The sequence below is a fragment of the Enhydra lutris genome, unplaced genomic scaffold, assembly GCF_002288905.1.
Source record: "Enhydra lutris kenyoni isolate GAN:26980312 unplaced genomic scaffold, ASM228890v2 scaffoldscaffold44, whole genome shotgun sequence".
NCBI classification, from domain to species: Eukaryota; Metazoa; Chordata; class Mammalia; order Carnivora; family Mustelidae; genus Enhydra; species Enhydra lutris.
Window position 1 is genome coordinate 3,799,782 of NW_019154128.1, and position 24,717 is coordinate 3,824,498.

Consider the following 24,717-nt stretch of genomic DNA (forward strand, 5'->3'; position numbering starts at 1 on the left):
CAACATGGATGAACCCCGAGAACATGACGTTACATGAAATAAACGAGGCACAAAAGAGCAAATCCTGTATGATTCCACCCCAATACAGAGCTTAGAGTGGTTGGATTCATGGAGACAGAAAGCAGAAAGTCACCAGGGGCTGGGAGAAGAGGGAGACGGGTGGTATTTAATGGGGATACAATCCCAAGCAGGGAAGCTGAAAAAGGTTTGGACATGGATGGTAACGATGACTGCACAATAATGCAAATATCCATGACGCAACTGAACTTGAAGATGGTTAAAACCGTAACTTCTGCATTATGTACACTTTGCCACTATAAAAAGTACCAACCAACCAAACAACAAAAAAACTTCTCTTAAAGTTTCTGTGGGGTCTAAAAAGCTTTGTGAAATTCCGGTAGAAATAAGAGGCATGTGACAAAGGGAGCCAAGGCATCGGGATGGGCCAGGACATGGGCTCCTCCCGCCATGGACGCTAACCTGCAGTAGTCTGGCAGAGCAGTCACCGGCCGCAGGAGCACCGGGGGCGGGGTGGGGAAGTGGCGGGGTCCAGTGCATCACCTCCTAACGAAGGCACAGCAGTGGTATGCAACATTTCCCTCAGATCACCTGAAACACCTGGTGACCCTAGTTAGCCGGTTTTCTGAGAGGGGTGTGGGATATGGAGGGGGACACATGTGGCAGTTGGAGACAGGGCTCAGACTCACCTCCTGATCCAAAAATGCGTGCTTTCCTTTGGCTTGGGGTCAGGCAACAATCATCCCTAAACTTTACTTTTTCCTATGAATCACTTTTTTCTCGATTTTCCGAAAATGCTACCATGATACTGCCTTGCTTTGGCTGGGACACCCGCTGGTCCGTCTCAGAATATCTGCATGTTGGTAGTATTAGTGAGATACCCTAGAAACCATGTGTGCTGGGCACGTACCTGCCTTGCACACATCTCGAGACCAACGTATACACTCCTTGCAGAATTCCTTTTATAGGAAGGAATTCCTTCCTTGCAAAGGAAGAGTTTTCTCAGGACACCTGGTGAAGACCCCTGGCAGGCAGGCCAGGGTCCTCAGTTTAAAAAGAGAAGACATGTGAGACTGCAGGTTGCTGTTTACCATGTGTCAAGGAGAGCCGGATTTCAATGTTTCTCTGTCTGTCCTGGTTCCTCCAATCTTGAAAGCTGGAGATGGTACAGGGGGTCTTCCTTCACCAGCAGAGAAAACACATCTGTGGCAAGAAGCACAGCTTTGGGCTGGCCAGTGGGCACCAGCCTGGGCCAGCAGCCTCATGTGCCCCTCGCTCTGTGTCTATGCACGTGTGTGTGTGTTGTGAGAAACAAAACAAAACTGCCCAGTTCACAGAGGTCCTAATACTTTCTATGATTTTCTCTCACTGCTAATTCAGTGGCATGATCGTCAAGTTACTGGGAGGTCAGCCTAACTTCCACCTCCTATAGAAACCACATGGAAGCCTCGGTCCAGAAGACAAATATATTTAGCTATTTCTATAGCCACAGCTAAAAAACTGATTATTAAAAAAACAAAACAAAACAAAACAAAACAAAACAGGGGTGCCTGGGTAGCTCAGTGGGTTAAAGCCTCTGCCTTCGGCTCAGGACGTGATTCCAGAGTCCTGGGATCGAGCCCTGCATCGGGCTCTCTGCTCAGCAGGGAGCCTGCATCCCCTGCCCCCCTCTCTGCCTACTTGTGATCTCTGTCAATTAATAAAAAATCTTTTAAAAAAATTATTAAAAAATAAAAATAAAACAAAAACAAAAACCAAAACCAACCCAGAGGCTTACACTGGTACTGCATGTGTTTGCCACATAAGCCCTTCTAACAGATTAAGGGCTTAGAACTTCCTTGACCCAGTTTTTAAAAATTTCCATTACATTGTGAAATGTTTTTGGAGAAAACCATTTCTTACATGTACTGGTGATTTTCTATGAGAGCAATAGAAATATTTAGATAAATGGTAGTTCATGGTCTAGGAGATTTTTATGAAAATCTTTCTGAATACTTTTATGGATAAATTGTTGACTTGGACCTATTTTTTTGTTTTACTTTGAAAGACTTGTTCTTCAATTGGCAGTGGTTACTGGATGACCGTTTCTCTCTTCATTATGTCTGCAGGCCTCAACAGAGGGTGTCTGGACCACCCTCGTGGCAGCAAAAAAATACGCCAGAGGCCACAGTTCGGATTCCAGCAACGCATTTAAGCACAACCCCAGGAGAACACAGGCACGGACAGAGAACTTCGGAATCTCTAGCACTCGGCACTGGTTGGCTGCTGATTCCCATACTGAATCTATTACACACCTTCTGGATAATTAATTCGTTGGTTAACGCAGAGTGTTTCTTAGAATCCCACCAAAGCAGTGGGATTCAATGGCCAACAGCGTGACACAGTACAAACTCTCTGTGCTGACCTGGCCTTCAAAGGGGCCAGCACAGCCATGTTCAGGGGCAAAGTCACCCGAGTGTAAGACTGCCCTGTCACCCAGGAGCATGTGGGGAGCACATGGCCCAGGCCTGCAGGTCAGGAAAGACTCTGCAGGAGCAAAGGTGGCTGGAATGAGACCTGAAGGACATGTATACGTTCCACTGGTGAGGGGCACAGGAGAGGCAAACTGCATTCTAGATTTTTCTAGGCCTGTATAAAGGTCTGGAGGCAGAGACAGCCCAGTCCAAGAACCCAACAGCAGGAACACAAGTGCAAGGAGGGAAACTTGCACACTAGGACCTGGAAAGACACCAGGCATGAACAGAAGAGGCCACTCAGCAACTCTCAGCTCACAAGGGGGAGAGTGGCTCTGTGCAGCCTCACTGCCCTAGTCCACTGGCCTGACAGGGCCCCCTTGGCGAACCTACGCCTGTTTCCTTTACGCGTCACCAGTTAGCTGAGTTTGGGGTGACAGCCTACTCTTCCTTTTCAACATTAATCTCCCTCCAAAAACAAATCAATGGATTCAGTATTATTTATTTGCAACAAAGCAGAAACCAGACTCCATTTAAAGCCCTTCATCATAAATAATGGTTTTCTAAGATTCTCAGGTGCTTTGTGTTCCTGAAGGGCCAAGTTATTTTGCCTGCTGGTTACATGCAATTCTATCGGTAGTCTGCGAAGACACAGGCAGAGCACTCAGAGAACCAGTCCATCCTCCTCCTCCCAAGAAGAACCCCCTCCTCCGGGGATGAACGGGGAGCCAGGCCTTGAACGGAGGCCAAGGGCTCAGTATAGAAGCCCTCGTTGGGTTCTGAAAAAAATCACGAGGGATACCCTGGGCACACTTGTGACTGATCATATTTCAAGAACTAGCTTTAAATAAGACTCTAGTCTTTTTCACAGATGCGTGAGTTTGTCGATTTGTCTGAAGGTAAATACGGGAGGGCCAGCGAGACCGGTGATGAGGAGTGAACTCTTAGAAAAGCAGCCATCCTAAGTGATGCTTCGGGTCCTTGCAGTTTTAAAAATGCGATATATTTCAAGTGAGACATACTACAAAAAAAATACAGGCTTAAAGCTTCCATTCAGTACTGGGCAAAGAGCCTGATGATTAAAAAGTAACTTACTGTTTTCTCAATGGAAAGATGCATGTAGGCACTGCTCTTCCTTAACATTAACCCACACCTGAGAAGGCATCTAGAGATCATGGCCCCAGACCGTGGATTTAGAAAGCTCGTGAGCGTCACTGTTGGAAGGAACTCACTCCGTGGGTCCCCCCTTTCTGTGCTGCTAAGAAGCAGGGTTCACTCTGCTCTGACGACTGCCCTCTTTCCCACTCTGAGACACAGAGCAAAGGCCATCCTAAACAGCTGAAAAAAACCGACAAAAAGCACTTTAGAAGCTGAATTCCACTCAACAGAAAGCCAACAGTTCTACCTAAGGGAAACTTTAGAAGAGATAAATGTTCACCTTTGAGCATGTTTATAGTTCTTGCAAATGTAGAATTAAGCAAATGTAGTATTTCAACAGCAAATATAAGTATGTCTGAAACCATTCGGGGGTTACAATAATCATTCTCAAAGTGTGGTCCTCAGTTCAGTAGCATCAGCATCAGCGTCGCTGAGGAATGTGCTAAGAAATGCAAATTCTCAGGCTCCAGATCTGCCAGGAGTCACGGTACGGGAGTCACAGTCAGGAACGTTAGGGGTGGGACCCCACGGTCTCTATCTTACCAGGCCCTCAGAGGGACGTTGGCCTGTGGGACAGTGTAAGCATCAGTGATCTAGAGAGGCAAAGGGATGACATCACCCAAAAACAGAGTTTTGGCAAAAAAATTATGATTTCTAGAAGAAATAAAATTTGAATACATAGCAAGGAACTATACTAATTCTGTCCTTCTGTTCCTCCCTGGCCAGATAATCTTAATGGATGGATGGAGATATATATCTATATATACCTATATATAGATATATATAATTTTTTTTTTTCAAAAAGAGCAAGGAATGGAACACATGACTGCTCATGTGGTCAACGCACACATTACGTGATCTTTAGCAAAAGGTAGTTTTTCTCCATCAGAAACAAACGCAGTGGATGACCAGCAATTAAAGTTTCCAAATCCTACTGTGAAACATACCATACACATGTGGAAGAAGGAGCTCTCGCCGGGATTTCTAAAGTCCGGCGGAGGAGAAGGGCTCCCTAAACCACGGGCAGGTGCTGCACGGCTCGTCTCCTCGGCAGACGAGCATCACAGGCGTAAGCTGTCTCTTTCCAAATAATGGCTTCAAGGATGGAGGATGGAGCTCCTGTAAAGCTAAGTTACTGACAACTTCCAGAGCCTCCCAGAATGCCCGCTGCTGGTTTTTCCTAACTGTGAGCACGGCTTTCCAACCCTATCCGCAGAGTACAAATACATGCGGGCAAATGCATCAGGGTGTCTGGTGAGCACACAGAGGACAGGCAGGAACTTGGAATTCTCTAGACTTCATGAGCTGTGGATTCGCAGGTGCACGCAGGAAATTGGAACATGGAGGGTAAGAAACGGTGCTGTTTTCACCTTGAGCTGCTGAGAGAAATGATAATTATGGGGCTGGGAGCAAGGGAGAGAAGATGGTAGAAACAGAGGGTAGGTATTGAGATTTGGGACAGGAAAGGGCACCCAAACAGGATCCTTTGGTTGGTCTGTTCATTCCTTGATAAAACATGCCTGACAGATAGCTCTGAAAACACCCAGGACATCACTCACACCCGCAAGCCCAGGATGTGGTAAGGTTTGTATTTATTTTTCCAAAACAGGCGCTCCTCCTCCCTTAAATGCACACATGTCCTAGGCAACTCTACTGGTAGTCTGCAAAGACGCAGTGTTAGGTGTATTTTTATTTTTCAAAACAGGGAAATACTGAGTATTTTTAAATGCACGAGAACATCAAGCAAGCGCCTTGATTATTTATAGCAGAATCCCTCAGGAGATCTTAAGGAGGCCTATCTGGAAGAAGAGCTCTGAGAAGCCGCTGAGCTCCCGCAGAAGCCAGGTGTCCTGTGGTGACCTCAATCAGAGGAAAGTCCCAGGCCCAAAGATGGCGAGAGAGAAGGGAAATGAAACGAAGATGTCCCTGCATCCCATCAGAAGCCTTTCCGACCCCGGCAGGACACGATGTTCTTTTAGATTACAGCTGCTATGTCAAGGGCTCACATCGGTCTGGTGGTGGCTCTGAAAGCCAGGCTCTCATCTCAGAAGTGCCAAAGTGAATAGCAAAGGAGACAAAGGATAAGAGAGCGTTGGCCAAGAGGCAGAGGCAGAGAGGAGATGGTGGAAAATGAATAAGGAATGGATCTGTCCATCTGTCCATCCATAAAGTTCCTCAACAGCCTCAGAGGTCCCAGGTGGGAGTAGGAAAAGCAGACCTAGGTCTGCTGTTGGGAGAAATGCAGCAGCACGCCTTGGAGAACCCCAGAACATCCCTTTGGCACAAGGCAGGCATCCCAACAGGGAAAATGCCACGCGTGAAGGCAAAAGCCACTAGGACCAGCAGCCCTGCACACCATCACAGCCCTGCACATTGGGTCATGTGGCCCTCCTCAGTCCAAGCCAGTGCTAGAGAGGGTGCAGGGCTGATGGGGGGTCCTCTCCTGCCTCCATTCCCCTGGAATCACACTATTAGTGTGCCATGGCTCGCTTTTCTAAGTTAAGACAAAATGCAAAAAATCAGGAGAGTGTCCTATAAAAATGGTTAAAATACAGTGTCAATAATTAACGTTTCAATTATTTAGAAAGTCAGCATATTCTCTCATAATCTGAGACAAACAAGACACGGGAGCTTATTCAAGTACTAAGACGGAACCCAGGTGAAGAAAACTCAGGCGTACCTCGGAAATACTCTATAAACCATCGCAAAGAAGCCAATATCACAAGAAAGCAAATCAGATGAATTCTTTGGTTTCCCAGTGTGTATGAAAGTTACGTTTACACTACCCTGTAGTCCATTAAGTGTGCGATAGCATTACGTTTAAAAAATAATGCACACGTCTCAACTAAAAATACTTCATGGCTAATAAACACTAGCCATCACCTGAACTTTCAAGGAGTCAAAAATCCCTGATCACAGATGACCATAACAAATATAAACATGAGGAAAAAGTATCAAATACTGTGAGAATTATCAAGATGGGACAGGGACACGAGGTGAGCAAATGCTGGTGGAAAATGGTGCCAATCAGACTTGCTCACCACGGGGCTGCCGTAAACCTCCAGTTTGCGAAAAACACGCTCGTGCGAAGCCCAGTGAGAAGGGGGAGGCCTGTGTCCCCCCATCCACAAGGATCTGGTCTCTGAGTTCAGACAGTGACACCCGCCGAATGTGTGTTTCCTATGGAAATGTAGTAGGAAGTCTGCCCCGAGGCCAGCAGTTGGGAGGGCGCTTTTCTCATCTACCCCGTCCCCAAGCCCTAGATAGGAAGAACAGTGAATGAGGCTAAGGTCTCCGCACCGCAGGGCTGCTTTGACCCCTCTCCATTCTTAAAAGTGTCTTCAAACTCAAAAATTATTTTTTTTGAGGTTTTTTTTTTTTTTTAAAGTAATCTCTACAACCAATGTGGGTCTTGAACATACAACCCCAAGGCAAGACTCACACGCTCCACCAACTGGACCAGTCAGGTGCCCCTCAAATTCCAAATCTCTAAATCAAGCTTATACTTTCTGACTCAGGATTATACTTATCCCTTAGGCACTCTGGACCAACCACCTTCTACCATAATTGGTTTTACAGTGATTCCTCTAAGTTTCTGCTCAAGAGTTAAACGTGCAACATACTTCATCCTCCTAAGCCTCCGGCATGATCTGAAGGCAGCTCTGCGCAGAGCTTACATCACGTGAGAACGATTCGATCTGATGGCTTGCCAGCAACGATAAGCTCTGGCGGCTGGATAAGAAAATCACAGAGTTCAGATTTCAGAGGGAGTTAATATCCAGGCCTGGGGTGCTTGCCTCAGCACATCTAAGGCGGCCGCCAACGCTGCGACCTGCTGACACGGCGAGGGGTCCAGTCGCCACCACCATGATGCTCCTCCTGCCTCGAAGAACACATCGCAGGTGCCTCTCTCTCAGAGAAGGAAAAACATTTCCATGGCCTCGAGTTCCTCGCAGATCCTTCTGCAAGAGTCTTAAATATGCACTGACTGATGGCGCTATCAGCCTTCCCAGAGGACCCCAATTACAGTACAGTTTACATATTTCCTAGTCTTGTAGTTTGCATTTTAAAAATTAAACTGAAACCCGCCAGAACCGACACAACATAACTGCAATGCACTCTACCTACAGCACTCTTGTTTCGGGGGAATCTTATTATATGGAAGGTGCATCTGCAAAGGGATCAACAAAACCAGTTGGGTTGAGTATTTCCACAATGTTTACACATGAAAAGGTTACCTTGCATGACACTTGCCCTGTCTTCCAGACAGGCTCAGCCACGTACCCAAAACACAAACCCCAGATCTGTCGACCGACCGCTGGAAGAGGATCTGCTATGAGGCAAGTGGCCTCCTACCTCTGATTCAGTTCACACACGCAAACTCTGCTCTCTTAAGCCCTGTCCTTCTTCTTTTCAATTCCGTTCATAAGTGCTTTTAAAAGCTTTTCAGAGATGAACTCCGCGATGCTGCCTGCAGCAGAGAGGACCGTAGGATTGTACGGTTTCAAAAGGAAAACCAAACAACGCACAAAGGCTGTGTCAGAACCCAGGTGCCCCGCCCGCTGAGAGCAGCAGACATGCCTCGGACCCAGAGAGGAAACAAAGTCAACCACCAAGGCTGCGGTTGGCAGGGAGTGGGCTCATGAACAGAATGGGAAGCCTAGAGAGAAAAATGATGTCTGAGTCTGTAGAACATTAAAGGGGTAATTTCTGTAGAGCAGCCAAACCACCTTCAGGAGCTAGAAAACCACCTTCCTTACCATCCCATCTGCAAGAGTACGTCTACAGGACAATGACAACCACTGTCCCCAACTGGGTTCCCATCCCCACGGCAGACGTACGTCTATTACAGAGCAGCAACCTTACGTGGGTTTACAGGCAAATCGTATTTCCCAAGCTTAACTGGAGCCCCAGATACGGGGGGCTCTAGGCTACCGGGAGCTGTAGACATGCTCTGGCTATGGGCCGTGTGTGGACAGGGAAGGGAGCTGACCAGTGCGGGGCACGATGTACTCATGGAGATGAGTACACCGCGGCCGCCAGGCCTCTGCCACCCGGGGGCACTTACCGAAGACTCGCTGTCCCTAATGAGGAAGTCGCCCTCGACGCCCCGCTCGTTAAGGGCGCACTCGGCCTGGTGCCGTGTCACGTTCCCGTAGTACCACTCTCGGCCCGCGAAGCGCCCGCTGCACGCGGGGCCCGCGTAGCTTATCTGCGGTGCGTGCGAGGGGTGCAGGGCGGGCCCGTCGCTTAGGACCACTACGTAGTTTTTGGGGACCAGGCCGACCTGCCCCCGGGCATTTTTGCACTTCCACCACTCAGGGTCGTTCTCGGGCTTCTCAATCACCTCCATGGTCTCCCCCTTCTCAAAATTGAGCTCCTCCTCGGTGACCGAGCTGAAGGGGTACAGCGTCTGCACCACATGCAGGACCCGGGCGCCCTGGCCATTGCTCATGGAGGCGCCTTTCCGCAGGCTCAGGAAGCTGGGGGACTCAGCGGCCGCTTCGTCCGTCTCCTCTAGGACATAGTTGGAGGGGAACCAGCCGATCTGCCCATTGTAGCTGCCTCGCCACCAGCCGTCGCTGCACTTCTCCATGACGGTGACGCGCGACCCCTTCACCAGGGACAGCTCGTCCTCCCGTTCCGCCACGTAGGCGAACTTGACAAAGGCGGGGATGTTGAGGTCATAGATGCGGTCGGCACCGCCCCCATTGGCAGGGTACTCGGCATCCGTGCTGGGCGTCGGGGACGCGTCCCGCGCGCTCGTCTTCCTCTTGGTCTTGCCGAGGCCTGCGGAGACACAGCAAGGGCTCAGTGGGCACACACGGGGCATCCCTGGTGCTCAGACACGCCTTCCCCAGCCCTCTGACACACCGGGGGGCAGGAAGGAGACGAAGCCACCACGGGCACACCCTACAGCCATAGCCAGCAAAGGGAGGTGCAGCTGGAGTGCACCTTTGCAAAAGCTGGGGATTTCTACACCCCCCCTCTCTCACTCACTTGGGAAAGATTGCCCGAGTACTAGCAATGGAAAAAGATTACAAAAGAGCAGAGAGCTAGCTTCCTTTGGAAGGATGCTACTTTTTAGAAAATTCCTGTGACCCTCTTAGAGAAAAATAAGGTAGAGTGGCTTAGATAGGATGTCTTTGGCCTTCGTACCCACCAGGAAGTTGGACTGATGAGCTCAGACCTGCTCTAAGTCTAGGACTGGTCAGAACTGCCTGCCCAGCTCCCACCTCACCAACTCAACGCCTGTGCCACTTCGGGGACACTCTGGGCCCTCCCAGAGCTGTCTGGCAGTAGACTGGCCCCACTGGGCGCAAACCAATACCCTCCTTCTCCTTCTCTCGTCTTCCTGCAATTCTGTCCTTTCAAAACAAGAGACTCATTTCCCACATGTTGTGATGAGCCAATTAGGAAAAAATTGTTCATCTGTTAAGCCTAAGGCAGAATTTCTCACGTGGTGATTCAAAACCCACTAGTGGATCATAAAACCAATTTAATGGGTTGTGACTGTCTTGTTTATGTGTGTTGTTTGGGTTTTCTTTAAGGGAATAAGAAAATCTCAAAGCGCATCGAGCAGGGTCTGAAGCTTCAGATACGTAAGGGAGTGAGTACTGAGTTGCATTGGGAAACTTACTTCCTCCTGTGCAAGGGGAAAACAGAGTGAAAAGCTCTAAGGTAAAAGTGTTTCAGCCCTGGTAGAACATAGAGAATTCCGGAACCTTCTTGAGAAGTGAGCCTAGGGGAGAAAGGTACATTGGTGTTCAGAGCCACAGGGGCCACTAGCCTCACAGGGTGGGCAGGCTCCCCAGCTTTGCCTGATAGACAGCTGCCCGCCCACCAGCTCCACAACACCTCCTAACTTGTCAATGTGGGGATTTTGATGGTATGGAAACTGGCCATTTGCAGATAACCACCCCCACAAATGACACCAAAGCACTCTTATGGGTAGAGTTTGTAACTCTCATTTTCTTCCATTAAATGGAGTAAAGACAGAATGATCCTAAGGATTATCTTTGCTTCTACTCCCTTGTTGAGCAGGCAGGAGTTCAAGAGGAACAGAACATTGCCGTATGACCATTGTCTACTGTGGGGTGTTCAGCACTGCCTCCTAGACCAGCACCCCCACACCTCCAGGCTCAGGCTCAGCTGCCCCACACTTAGTGCCAGCAGTGGGGTCTGGCCACTGTAAGGCCCTTGGACAGCACGCACGAGGTGACAGCCCAGCAACATGAAGGGATCATTCACAAGGCTTTCAGGCAGACATACCAATTCTTTAGTGAATGGCTTCAGCAGACTTTTCTTCTTCTTTTTTTTTTTTTTTAAATATACAACATTTTATTTAAGCATGTAGGAAATACGAACGTAAACCAGGGTATGAAGCCAAGTTATGATTTTAGACTTCCACTTACAAGTTAACTCACTTTACATGAAAACATGAACCTCTAAATCTTCAAATGAATCTTTCATGTGATTTCAAACCTATGTGGGATTCACTAGCTCCAAAATCTAGAAGGCAGACCACTCAGAAAGTACACTTCTGTCCAGAAGGCTCAGGCACCAGGGTATTCTAAGCCTCATCAAGGAGTCGGCATGCTAAGGCAGCAATGACCAGGCAGAGGAAAATTTCTACTGGTAACGAGACTTTAAGAAATAATATTTACAAATAACTTTTTTAAAAAAGATTTATTTATTTTGAGAGAGAGTGTGTGTGTGAGGGGAGGGACAGATGGAGAGAATCTTCAAGCAGACTCCTTGCTGAGCACATAACCCAGTGCGGGGCTCGATCTCATGACCCTGAGATCATGACCTGAGCCGAAACCAAGATGCTTAATCAGATGCTTATTCGGCTGAGCCACCTAGGTGCTCCTACAAATAACTTTCCCTTTTTTTTTTTTTTAAGATTTTATTTATTTATTTGACAGAGAGATGGCAAGTAGGCAGAGAGGCAGGCAGAGAAAGGGGCGGGGAGCAGGCTCCCAGCTGAGCAGAGAGCCCGATACGGGGCTCTATCCCAGGACCCTGAGATCATGACCTGAGCCGAAGGCAGAGGCTTAATCCACTGAGCACCCAGGTGCCCCTACAGATAACTTTCTAATAGACCTTTTCAAATTTGTGAGTAATGAAAGCTCTTGAGAAAACACCTACAGAAGAGCAGAATTTAGAATATTTATTGGCACAGAAAGGTGTCAAGATCAGCAGAAAAGCCAGCATTAGACCTTAGACCTCATGATACATTGTCGAAGCCACCTTATGACCAACTTATGAGCTTGGGACTTTGCTGACTCTTCAAGCACAAAATAATTACTTTAGCCACTGAGTTTTTACCAGGCACCTTCCTAGACTTTGGGGAGACCAAGAAAAACGAGACAGGCATGTTTCTTACCTGCATGGAGCTTAAATTTATCAAGACTGGAACATTCCGCATAGCAAGCACACCACGGAAAGTTAGACCTGTTTTACAACTCTAATATGATCCAGTCTTTGAGGCAACTCTTGAAGGGGAGGGGGGGCATGGAATGCGGCAAAGCAACCGAGAGCCCGGCCCACAGGAGACTCCAAGCAGGCCACTTATTAGCCGTGTGATCTTGGGCAAGTTACTCAGTGTGTGTCTTCGTTCTCTTACCCATAAACCGTGGACAACAGTGGCACCGTATTAGTGGGCTGGGGCTGCCATGACAGGGTACCCCACAGATCATGGGGCTTAAATAGAAATCTATATTCTCACAGTTCTGGGGGCTAGTGAGACCTCCCTTGTTAGCTGGCAGGTGGCTGCCTTCTTGCTGTGTCTTTCCATGGGCTTGCATGTCTGTGCCCTGATTTCCTCTTCTTACAGGACACCAGTGACATCAGACTTGGATCCACCCTAAAGACCTTGTTTTAACTCAGTGACCTCTTTAAAGGCCCTTTACCAAGTCCAGTCACACACTGACATAACTGGTGGGTCAAGATGCAACATATCAATTCTGGGGGATATAATTCAGCCCCTAACAGGTAACAAATGCAGATTGTAACACAAGGCACATGAAGGACTCTGAATAACGATTACAACTCTGAGTGAGGGCCTTGCGTTTCTTTTTTCCCAAACAGGTATTTTACCGGGAGAGGGCCAAAGTCCTCTGAACAGTCTTGGCAACATGTTACCAACGCCAGATGGCCACCAAAATAGAAAGCTCGCCTGGCGAGCTTTTGGCACCTGAGAAACATTATTGCTTGGGAGCAAGGTCACAGGCAGTTGCTGAGGCAGGAAAATTCAAGAGACAGATGTCTGGGAATAGGGAGGAAGCTGGCCTTCCCGACATCTACATGACCTGAACACTCAGATCAACAGCCCTGCGACAAAGTGAGCATCCCTCTATTTCTACAGATGGGGAAACAGGCTGAGGGGATCAGGGAACTGGCCCAACACGTGCAGCCAGCGAAGTGGTGCGGACTCGTGCACCAATAAAAGCCTACTGAACCCGTAAGACCATGTGCTGTAAGACCCTGTACCATGACAGCTATGGGAAGCGTGTCAGGACTGCAGGCTGTCAGAAGTCTATCCTCACTTTCCATATCAAGCCTCCAAACCCCATGATAAGTGCTTCCTCTAGTCCTCGGGAAAGGAAATGGCCCGTGTCTCCAGGTGGAAGCAGGGCTGAGGTTCAGGGAGTGAAGATGTGGGGTTAGAAATGTATCCCGAGTAAACATGAGGCCACCGGGCCACTGCCATGTGGCAGCTGGGAGATCTCAAAGGCTCAGAGGGAAATCTGTGAATGCAGAGCAGGCAGTGTGGTTCACGGACGTCTCACAGACGGCTACGCTGCTGTGCCCGACAGCCCCAACTCAAACCACCGCCCCCCCCCCCAACCACATGCCATCCAGGCCCCAAGCAATCTCTCTCTCTAATTTAAAGGCAAATCTGTTAGGGATTTGGAGGCAGGGTGGGAATTCCATACTCCCCCACCCCCCACTTTCTCTGTGGCTATTTTTCCCACACATCTTCTGCTCTGTTTCTTCTTTCACTGAAGTCATACCACCTACTTCTCCCAGTTCTAGCAAAAGCACCTTGAACCCATCAATGTGTGTTTTTGATTTTCTAACAAAGACAATGTGATTTTTTTCTTTCTCTTAGAATGTTATGTATTTTCCCAGCAGGCAAGGCAAACCCTCACACTCTTTTGCAATGTCTCAAGCAATCTTTACCTACAGTAAGTAAACAGTAACTAACCCCACAAGGCAGACCCGAAGTCCTCATTAACCAGTGTTTCTACTCATGCCCTCTCTGTGTGGTATTTTGGAAGAACACACTTTCCCACGGGGACTGCTCCTTTGGCCCAATCAGGAATCCCTGGGATAGCCAGGCTGCAGACAGGAAGAAGGACCCAAGAGCAGTACCCAGCTGCCCTACCTGGCCATACCCCTCCCCCTCCCTCACCCCTTTGGGTATGGGACCTGGATATAGGTTGGATACCAGGCAGTTCAGGACTGAAGACAGGGGACCTGAAGTGTGTGTGTTGGGGGGGGGGGGGGGCGGATACTGGTGTGCTTTGGCAAGATCTGGCATGACTTCAAATGATGGGCTTTTCTTTCCGTTCTCCTGTTAACCATAAAATCCAACTGCACGGATTTTATTTGGTGCCTGAGTGTTTTGGAGGCTTTGCTGTGCTGTGTTCTGGTGAATTGTATTATGGGTGAGAATATCTAGAATGGGACCATCAGATAACTGTGATGGCTGGCATGCTGTACTGGGTGATGTCAAGTAACATTTTTTCGCCAAGTAATGGCTTTCTCTACAGCTTGTTCAATAATGTATACACTGCAACACCTTTGCACAGAGAAAAGAACAAAGGAGGAATGGAAATCATTGTGGAAAAAAAAAAAAAAAAGAAAAAGACATTTCATGTGGCACGTGCTCAGGAGGGACTGGGATTTTTAACTTCCCTATTAGAGATAAGGCTCTCAGAACAACTGGGGTCCACTCCCCCCAGTCTCCTCCCCCCCAACCCCCCGGCAGCTCCAACGTTCTCCTTGCTCCACCAGGGGTCCTGGGCAGGAGGGTGCTGGACAACAGGCTCCACATATGGAGATGGGTAAAAGTCTTGGAGAACCTGAACGCTGGCCCAGGACTCCAGGCCGGACGGAAGTTAGCAGTCAGGCTGGAGAGAAAGGTGTGGACCCATGAGCACAGGGCTGCCTGGGATGGACGGGGATCACAGCCGAGGAAGGATGTGAACAAGCTCCTCAACAGAGGCCCCCTCCATAGCTGTCACGTTAAAGACCCGCCACAGTTTGTTCCATGAGTTTTATCTGCATCTAGTAACAGTAATAAAAATATGATTTGAAGGGGCAAACAGGTGAGTTGGTTCCAAACATAAACCACTTTTCAGCTTTCGTGATGATTTTCTTACACCAAGCTCTGGGTCTCTAATCCTGAGTTACATTTTCATTGATGATCATGAGAACATTTTAACTTTTCTTGAATAAAATTACATACATTAAAGGTGGAGTTCTCATAAAAGCTTGAATATGTCATACATTATTAATGTTGCTGATTTTCAAGTGAAAATCGCTTAAATGCTCCTTTGAAGATAGATGTTGTAACAGACGACTTCAAAATATGCTCTAAGTGTAACCTGCCAGCTGGAGCTCTGGAGATTCAACAAAATGTCAAACAAATAGGATAGTTCAGAAGTATATTCAAGTCAATCATTTAAACATTGTGCATCCAAGTTTTAGGAGGTCTATGGTGAAGACATTTTACTTTCATTATTTATCGGATCTGCAGCGTAACCAGATTTAACTAGAAAGCCTCCTTGTACCTAAAATACAATAAGGTGGCATTTACAATTTGGGGGCATTTCCCCCATTAGGGTTAGAGCCTATTACAAGAGTCGACTGAAAGTTACAAAGAGCTTTTATTATTAAATGCTAAGGAGATATGCCAAGGTTTGATTAGGGTACAACGCGTCCAAAGTAACTTTTTATATAAAGTCGGAATATATTTAATGTTTGGCTTCTAATAGCTTTTGGTGCTTTTATATGTGCATTTAATTTGCATCTGGTGTTTTTGGCTACATCGGAAGATTAGCTTGCACCAGTGCTGAAATTTATGATCAAAATATTTGCTATATAGAGGGGAAAAAAACCTCTCAAATTTACTAAACTTCCGATGTTTCGAGAAGTGACCCATTAAAATCAATGCAGTGGTCCTCTGTTGCTGTTTTCAACTATTGAGTATCCTTTATCCCTTCCCTTATTCCACAAGACTCCTCTTCTTGTGGCTTCAGCAGGGCCATCTGCACCCCACCGGGCCATCTGTGGGGGACCCATGACCCTGATCTGCCACAGTTACGGGCGAGCACCAGCCCTAGCCACCTGGAGTTGCCCACGTTTATAGATGTCTGAAAAATGAATGGCTGAGCAGAGATGAGGCCCAGAATGAGAGAAAGAGCCCCTGGGTCCTACCATACTTCCCAATGATGTGAGCCACTGGATTCCCTTTTGAAATTTTCCTCTTCTTTTTGTACTTTTTTTCCCACCCTGTCTACTTTTGATTGGACTTTGTCACTTTAATAAAGAGTGCAGAAAAAATATAACCGCCCATCCCCTGCGCTTACTCCTCCCAACCCACCTCCTTCAGTATGCCAAACTGTTGATTCCCACTTAGCAAAGTGCTATATTTGGGTGAAAATGTCAAAAAGAATATAGTCGTAGTTTGGGAGCACCCAGGTTTGGGTATGAGAGTGAGGGCAGGATGGTGGGGGTGCTGACCGCCGTTCGCACCATGTCACGGTTAATGGCTGGGCTGGTGTGCCTGCTTCTGAGGCCCAGAGTATCCTGGGTTGAAAATACTTACTGCAAGAGTCATCAAGTGTGACATGGGGGTGGCCATAGGACATCAGGCTTAACCAAACCACACCATCGAACCTCAATCTGATGGGGCCTAGTGTATTTGACTTAGGATGGTCCCAAGTGAATCACTGTGGCCGGTATCTTAGGCATGGCTCGTCAGAGAAACCCCAAAGACAGCTCAAGAGAGGGGGGAGGCTGTTCAGCCCAGCTTACTTCAGATGAGGCCAAATCTAAGGAGATTCAAGGAGACTCAAAGGAGTCTCAAAGGAGACTCGAGCGTAAATTCCTCATTCAGCTGATTCAGGGAGCATCTGTTCCTTTTGTCACACAGGTCACACGGAGGCTCAAACATGTCGCCAACTGATGACCACGGATGAGTTCCGGAGAGGAGAGGCAGCATGGGGGCAGAGGAGACAGGCTGCATAGGGCTGTGAGCCAGACGTGAAGGAGGCCGTGGGGCCACGCTACGGAGGCCCAGCAGGAGAGTGGGATGTAGGACGAGACCAGAGGGCTGGGCCGTGCTGGGGCAAAGATGTGTACAGTGGAGGCTGGCAGAACTGTGTTGGGGAACCAAAAAGCTTGTCAACTTAAATCTCAGAATTCTGAGTGTCCCACTGGCAGAAAAAAATTCCACCTTCCCTTGAGACTCACCATTAGGAACCAGATAGACTGAAAGCAGCAGAAACAATAAGTTTTTAACTACTTGTGAGCCAAAGGACTAAATGCATCCTTGGCACTTTTGTATCTCTTTGGGCAACAGTTTCATTTGCAAAGAATCCCAGCCTTATCGTCATTGCTGTTGGGCGCCACAGTTCCCATCCACGTGCCTTGTAAGGTTTGACAACAGGGAGCATCCATCCTTCTGACAGCCAGGCTGGGCTAGAAACAAAGGAGCTAGAGTAGAAAGCTGGCCAGGGAGCTTTCTTCCTCTAGGGTTTGAATCTAGCTTTCAAAAATGACAACGAAGGTTCTTTCCAAAAGCTTAGTCAGTCTGCATCTCCACGGCCAGACTGCAGACAGTATGACCTTGGGAAACGCCATGGGCTCGTGGGCAGGACTCAGGGTCAGCGAGGAACTAGCTTCCTGTGGGCCTTTCCCCCACAGTAAGGCGACAGCTGATCCCAAACCCCTGGTCAGCACTAAGATCTGCAAACACTAAAGGTCATGTCACCCTCACACGCCCCGTCGTACTCACCCACCTCGATTTCAGTGCCCACTTGCCCGTGCTGTATTTATCTCCTTGAGAAAGATGGTGTTTCATCCCGTTGTGACCTCAGGACCTGACATCCAGTAAGTGTTTGCTTAATTAATAAGCTCTGCTTCCTATCTCACCACCAGGATTCCGTAGGCACTGATCCGTCCTTCCGGACTGATCTCTCCAATGACACACACCTATGTTGCCAGCAGTGTTAACACATTACTGAGAAGCAGACTGTTATCGCAACTAGCAAACCTCCCAACCCAAGAAGGGGTAGGGACATGGGTAGATGGAAGGGGATGGCCCTACCCGAGGCAAACCCCCACTGTCCGGGTAGGGGTTGTCAGCCGAGGGAGGGATAGAGTGACTATTGGCCACCCCTCTGCCCAGGAGGTCCCTCTTCCAATGGGCAGCCTTCCCAGGAGCTAGCTCAGAGACAGGTGCAGGAGCAGAGGGCCCACCATCACGTGGGGCTATGCGTCTGGGGCTCTGAGCTGGAATTCCCTTCTTTGGGCATCAGAAAGCCTGTTCATGTGTTAGCAGGCAGGCAAATAACACAGTCGAACATTTAAGCCTGGGGAAAAAAATCATTTATGGTACAGGATTTTTCTATCTAATGTGAAAGCCGAATGGTAACACAGATGTCAATGAAAAGAATTTTTTTATATTTTCATTATAATTTTTAATTAAAAATACATATTTAGTACCCCTCAACACCTACTCCCGACCCACGAGCAAAAGCATTTCTGAATATGCAAAGGGGTATACGAGACGTGGCGCGGCTCAGCTAGACAGGCTGCCACGTTACCGAGCGTGTTAATCCACTGGCAGAAACTCAGCACGCATGCAAGTCTATAGGGCCGTACCTGCTAAGTGAAATGAAATATGGTAAATACATGCAAATGAGCAAAGGGACGGCGCACTCGTGGGGGCAGACACAGGTGGCCGATGGCTGGCAGAGGCGACAGAGCCGAACTACAGCCTGCGCTCCAAGCCTGGCTCTGCCGCCCATGAGCCGCGGACCTCAGTGATTCTCTAGCGGCTCTATCCCTCGGTTTCTTCGTCCGTAGTATGAGGACATCCGAGGCCCCTGTGGGCTGTTAGGAGGGCCCAGTAACTGGGGAGCACACAAAGCGCAGTGTCTAAGACACAGCAAGAGACCAAGTGAGAGCCGTCACTGTGTTTATTGTTGTTATTAAAACACCTAAGGTTTTCCTCTGGTTGAAGGCAAAGGCAGGGGCAAGTGGAGAAGAACACGGGTGGTGTTTTCCCAACAGGGGTGTGCACATGCCTGTTTTCTTCTCAAAATGCTCCTGGGGGGTCAGGCCCTCAACCTTACATCTGCTCTCCAGGTCATCACAAGAGGAAATGAATGATCGATGCAAAATGGGCCTTCGCGTGGGGCGACAAAGGAGCCCTGTTTTCCTAGCAGGGATGAGCAGAAAGGCTCGTGAGTTCACCTGCTGCCCTGAACAGGGCAGACACCAGTTACTATGATGCTGGGCTGTCTCCACCCGTGCTCCAAGACAGGGCCTTTGATGTCCCTGGGCTCCTGGCCTCCAGGCCCTCCCTTATCTGCGCATGGAGCTGCCTGGCTTTGCTGTGAATGAGCCTTGCGACCTTGAACACGTCACTCAGTTTGCCCGATTTCATAGAAAAGCTTGGACCAGGTCATTTCGAGCCTCATTCTGACATTTGAGGTTTCTACAGAGAGCCCAAGTGGAATTCAGAATTCCACTTTTTAAACTTAACTATACACATTAGGATAAAAGAAAAAAAAATACCATGGAAGAACTGCGAGGGGTTCAAAGGGCCACCAACAGCATTTTTCTTAGCACTTAGGTTAAACATTATGGATTCAGCTGGGTTAAATTAGCAGCCTGAGAACCACAACCATTTTACTACTAATATTCATGCTCTACTTATAAACACTCCAGTGTTCCACGTCAGACCATCCACGGGACTGCTCCCTGAAAAACCAAAAATACAAAATCAGGCGAGACTCCCCTGCAAACAGCCCGCTCTGGGGAAACACAATGGCTCCAGCCTTAAAAATGAAGAGCCGCCCTCCAGGTCACTTCCCGGCTGCGAGAACCACTGGGCCAACTGGGGGTGTGCGGGGAGTCGGTGAGTTTGCAGCAGAGTGGAGGAGGCATGAAGACACGGCAGCGGGCCGCCTGCAGCCCGCCAGCTACACTCCAGCCTAGGGTGGAGGCAGGAGCCCGGCAGAACATTCCAGAGCTGAGTGCCCGGCAGAGGCGCAGCAGGAGGCGGCACCACAAGGAGGCACCCAGGTGGGCCCTGCAGGGATCCAGGGGGCTCAGCAATAGGCAGCGCGGCACATGCGAGTAAACAATTACACTCTCCATACCCCATGCCTGCTCCCAGGGGACGACACAAAAATGTAACAGCGAGAAGGAATGTTGGAGACATATGGAAAGGGTCTAAAAAAGAGAGGGTGCCATATGGGGAAATGCAGTTAGAAACATGGTAAGAGGATTTTACTTTAATTCCTAGGCATTTTTAGTTCACGTTTCTCTGTTCTAAAACTTGAAGCTCCCACATGAGTAACTCTTTAGTCAAGAAAGGGTGTTCTCTATGTTCTTTAGAAAACCGAAGCAGAAAGTGCTAATTTTAGCAAGCAGCGTACAAGATATCGGTTTCTGGGAAATACTTAACCTGTGTTCTCATCCTTCCTCGGACAAGGGGTAGTGGCCGGCCCAAGGGACAGAGCACAGTGCCTCTCGCACACCCACACGTGACTACACGCCTGCTTCTCCTGGTCTCCTCAGGGTACGGACCCCTCCTCACTTCCCCTTACCTCTCCTGGCTTTTCTCTCATTAGCATTCTTTTTAACAATCTGTCTTGTCTCTAATTATCCTCCCACTAATCTGTTGTGAGTTGTTTTACATTTTTGGTTCTAAATACTTGGACGCTTAAGATATACAAAAACAAGTCCCAGTGTATTTTGGGTCGCTGGCACCACAATTGCCGTACAAGCTTCCAGATTATGTGGGCAATACATTTGGCAGGTCAATTCTATTGGGAACGAGCTCCCAAGACAGAATCCTAAAGAATTCCAAAGTATGAGATGTGTAGGTATTCACGTTTATAACAATGGTAGATTATACAACAGACCAGAAAGTAAACCCACATGCTAACTGGAACTGAGAACCCGCACTCCCTGTTTTGTTACTGCGAGGGAATGACAATCGGCTGGAGGAGTCCAATGTTCAAAATAGGTGATGGGGACTGAGGCGTGCACCTGTCATATGAGCACTGGGTGACGGAGGATAAAGTGATGAATCACTGAATTATACACCTGAAACTAACAGAACACCGTACGCTACCTAACTGGGATTTTAAAAAAAAGATCAAAAGAAGTTACCTTAGTCTTTCCACATGTTATGTACAAACTTTTCGTGGAAATGGTTTGGCTTTGCACTTTCTTGAAACAAAGAACAGGTTCCTCAGAGAGTGACATAGCTCCTATTGGAATCATGTTTAAGTGATCTTCTTACTCTTGAAGAACATTCCACTCAGGAAACAAACTTCTTCTGTGACAGGCGCACCGGAAAGAATCAGCTTCTCCTCTAGCACGGTTGATAAAATATTCAGAACTCGGGGAGCCCCCTGGCCACTGACAGCCAGCAAGTGTACATCAAAACTCATGTGGTCAATCTCCCTTCCGGCATGTGCTGATACCAGCATACGTGCCTTGCGGGAAGAGCGCGGTATCTCCTGGACTAATGCCAGCACCATAGCTAGTATTAGTAACAGCAAGAAGTCACCTACGCTACGTGATTCTGATTACATACGTGTATAAATACTGAGAAAACAGACACAAATGATTACAGACCCAGCGATGAGCTCTGGGTGAGGAGATCACAGGTGATTTTTCTCATATTTTCCAGGCTTTTAAAAATAAGAATGCCACGTTAGATGGTGGTTTTATAAAGTACCAGCATCTCAGAGATTACAAGGCTGAGGAATACCTGTTTGCAGAGACCTGGGTCGTCCAAGAAACTGTGAGTGGCCAAGACGGCTGAAATGTATGTGTCCAGTACAGGTGGTTACAGGCTTGCTGCTGGAGAAATGGCTCCCGAAATAAAATAATCAATGTACAGACAAGGAGACACGTTCCCGTGACATTCGGCCTCTAAATCATTGTAATGAACGGCTCTTGTTCACCTCCACAGAAGGAACGGGACAGAATTACTAAGTGACTCCCTTGGGTCAGGGAGAAAATGATGCTCACCGAAGGAGCTGGTCCCCTAGCAGAGCAAGAGTGGCAGGAAACCACAAGGGCTGTGTGGGCAGGGACCCGGGGAGGGATGGATTTCACTGGCAGGCATTGTGTGTGTGTCCCCAACCCTGCCCGATCAGAACCCCCAATTCCAGCAGCTGATCAACAACTGAGGCTGAAGTCGGGCAGACGTGATGTGAATTCCAACCCTGTCCCTTACTGCGTGTTCCTGGGCACATCCCTAACTTCCCGGTGTCTGTGTTTTCACACGGGGAACCAGGGTGTCAGCATGCCCCTCTTCGAGTTACTGTGAAGATGAAAACAAAAATGTATGCGGGCACCAAGCATGCTATAGGGCACAACGAGGCACTCAGAGAGAGGGTTACTACCCTCCGATCACTGGCAGCGTGCACATGAAATCCGCTTTGGGGTCCCAGTCTGAATTTTTCAGCGGCATTCGCTTTTGGTTTGACTGCGGGGTCGGGGGGGGCCCCTTCCTGCAGGGAATGTCAGGAGCATGGGGAACGAGGGCTCAGGGAGCCCTAAGGCTCTTCTGCCAGGGCATGGCTGTGGTGACCACACTCCCAAGGGGACTGGAGGCCTGGGACCAGTTGTCAAGACAACAGAAACACTGACAGCCTATCTGAGGTCCCTAACATGCTACCGAAGAAATGCCAGGTCTCCACTGCGGGCCCTGGATACAAATATTTATATAGAAGTCCAAAACAAAAATTCCCTTAAAAATAGGAAGTATGTTATCACAAGCATCTGAATTTTGCCTGAAGCATCCCACTGCATGTTTCCACAGGTGTCCTGCTGTCACTCAAACTCAAACAGGTCTTGTCCTCATGGCCCCGTTTCTCTTCCTACTTCTCGAATTCTCTGCTGGACATTCATTCAGGCTTAGAACCCTGGAGACGTCTGTGCTAATACTTCTCCTAGCTGCTTCATACCCACTCAACTTGAGCCTGGGGTTTTCCTGTGAAATCCCCTCTGGGCTGAGCTCAGGACTTAGGACATCACCCCAGGGTGGCCCTGAGGCCTCATTCCCAGCCTCCTGCAGACAGACGGGCCCCCGTCCAGACCCTTTCTGAGGACCAGGACCACGCTGCCTCCTGTACGCCCTGATGGACATCTCTGTCCACCACATGGCAACTCTTGGGGGTTCCCTTTCTAAATGGTACCAGGCCTGGTGTTCAGGGCCGGCTGTGTGGGGTACCAAATCCCTGAGGACACCCCTATGCTCTCCCTCACCCCAGTCCAACTAGCTCCCTGAATGTCCTCCAACACAATTTGGCTTCCAGCCTCCGAATCTTGGCTTTTGTTCTCCCTTCCTCATCTGAAGCCCCTTCTGCTCTCCCAAGGGTCCACTCAGCCTGGGTATCCTTCACTGAATGACTTCAATTGTCAAGGATCACAGGAGACAGTCACTTATCCCATTTTACAGATGATCCTAACCACTATGCATATGGCTCCATGAAGGGTAGGGCAGAGGCCCATACTGCAGTTCCCAATGACACAGGATGACACAGCCCCACAGCTTGACTGAGGGCTGCTTATTCGTGCTGGTGTCATTTTCCCAGTTCACACAAACTTCAGAAAGCCAGGGAATGAACCTTATCCTTTCTTCATATCCCACCAGATGAAATGCCATCTGGCCAGGCTCCCACTTCTGATCCACACATACCCTATGACACCACGCTGATCCCCACATAATGTTTGCATCTCTATTTCAAAGGCTTTGGTTGTTGTTTTCAAAGGTCGCTCAGCAGGGGATAAAGCAGCTCCAAAGGGATTTCCTAGGGACAGGGCAAGGGAGGGACAGTATAGACTCAGGCTCAGCTCCCACAACCATGGGCTGGGGCACTCGTTACTCACCACTCATTTTTAACTGACCAGCTGCCCTGGCTCAAGGCCACTGAGCACATTTATAAGCATGGCAAAGATCCACAATCCTGTGGTCTCGAAACGAGAATTCCCTCATAGTCCACACAGTCACAGAGGTGGTGAGCCCAGGAGATCACTTCTGACCATCACTCTCCCCATCACTACGTCAACAAAAAAAGCACACAATGAACTGACTCAAAACGGTCCGGGCTCATCTAGCCGGCAGCACGGATTCCCTCATTTGCGAGCTAGTGGCAAGGAGAGAATTCTGGATAATTACAGAAAAGTTCTGAATTAAGTACTGTGGGCAACCATTCTGATGAGCGTCGGTTGGATACATCTACACCCAGTATTATTTTTATGTTTTAAGTCCAATGGCAACAGGTGCTCAGTGATAACGCGATCTCTGAAAGGCTGGTGCCAAATTTAGGGTAAGTAGATGTCTAGACAAATCGGACGGGGTTGTGGGGGGAGCTCAAGTTTTATCTCCTCTGCTACAAGCCAACTTTCAAGCCTTGGGGGTGGTCCCTAAAACACTCACATCTATCTGTCCATTCATTTTAACGTAAAGTTACAATAATGGTGCAGAGATATCATCTTCCCTGAGCCATCTGAGAGCCCCTCCTGTCTACACGATGTTCCAACAAACCTAAATGCTCAGTGTATATTTCTACAAATAAGGACATTCTCCTCCACAAGCACAATATAACCACCAAATGAGGAAGTTAATGTCAATACATTATTATTGCCCAATTCTCTGATCCCATTCAAGTTTTGCTAGTAAGTTTTTCGCCTCTAAAATAAAGGACTGGATATCAATAAAATCCCCTCTAATATTCTAACTGCCTGTCTCGGCAATGGAATTCTATCACAATGCCCACTCACTAAACCCAGGTATTCAACTTGGATTTGGATTCAA

The 24,717-nt window shown here is 48.3% G+C and overlaps 1 protein-coding gene across 3 annotated transcripts in view; it reads right to left on the reverse strand.

Annotated features, from left to right (window-relative positions):
- LOC111155877 (NCK adaptor protein 2) overlaps positions 1-24,717 on the reverse strand; it is a 147,238-nt gene that overhangs the window by 10,315 nt on the left and 112,206 nt on the right. For all 3 annotated transcript variants that reach the window (XM_022516324.1, XM_022516322.1, XM_022516323.1), the window contains exon 4: positions 8,698-9,419. In XM_022516324.1, the coding sequence (XP_022372032.1) occupies positions 8,698-9,419 (722 nt within the window). The remainder of the gene's footprint in view (positions 1-8,697; positions 9,420-24,717) is intronic.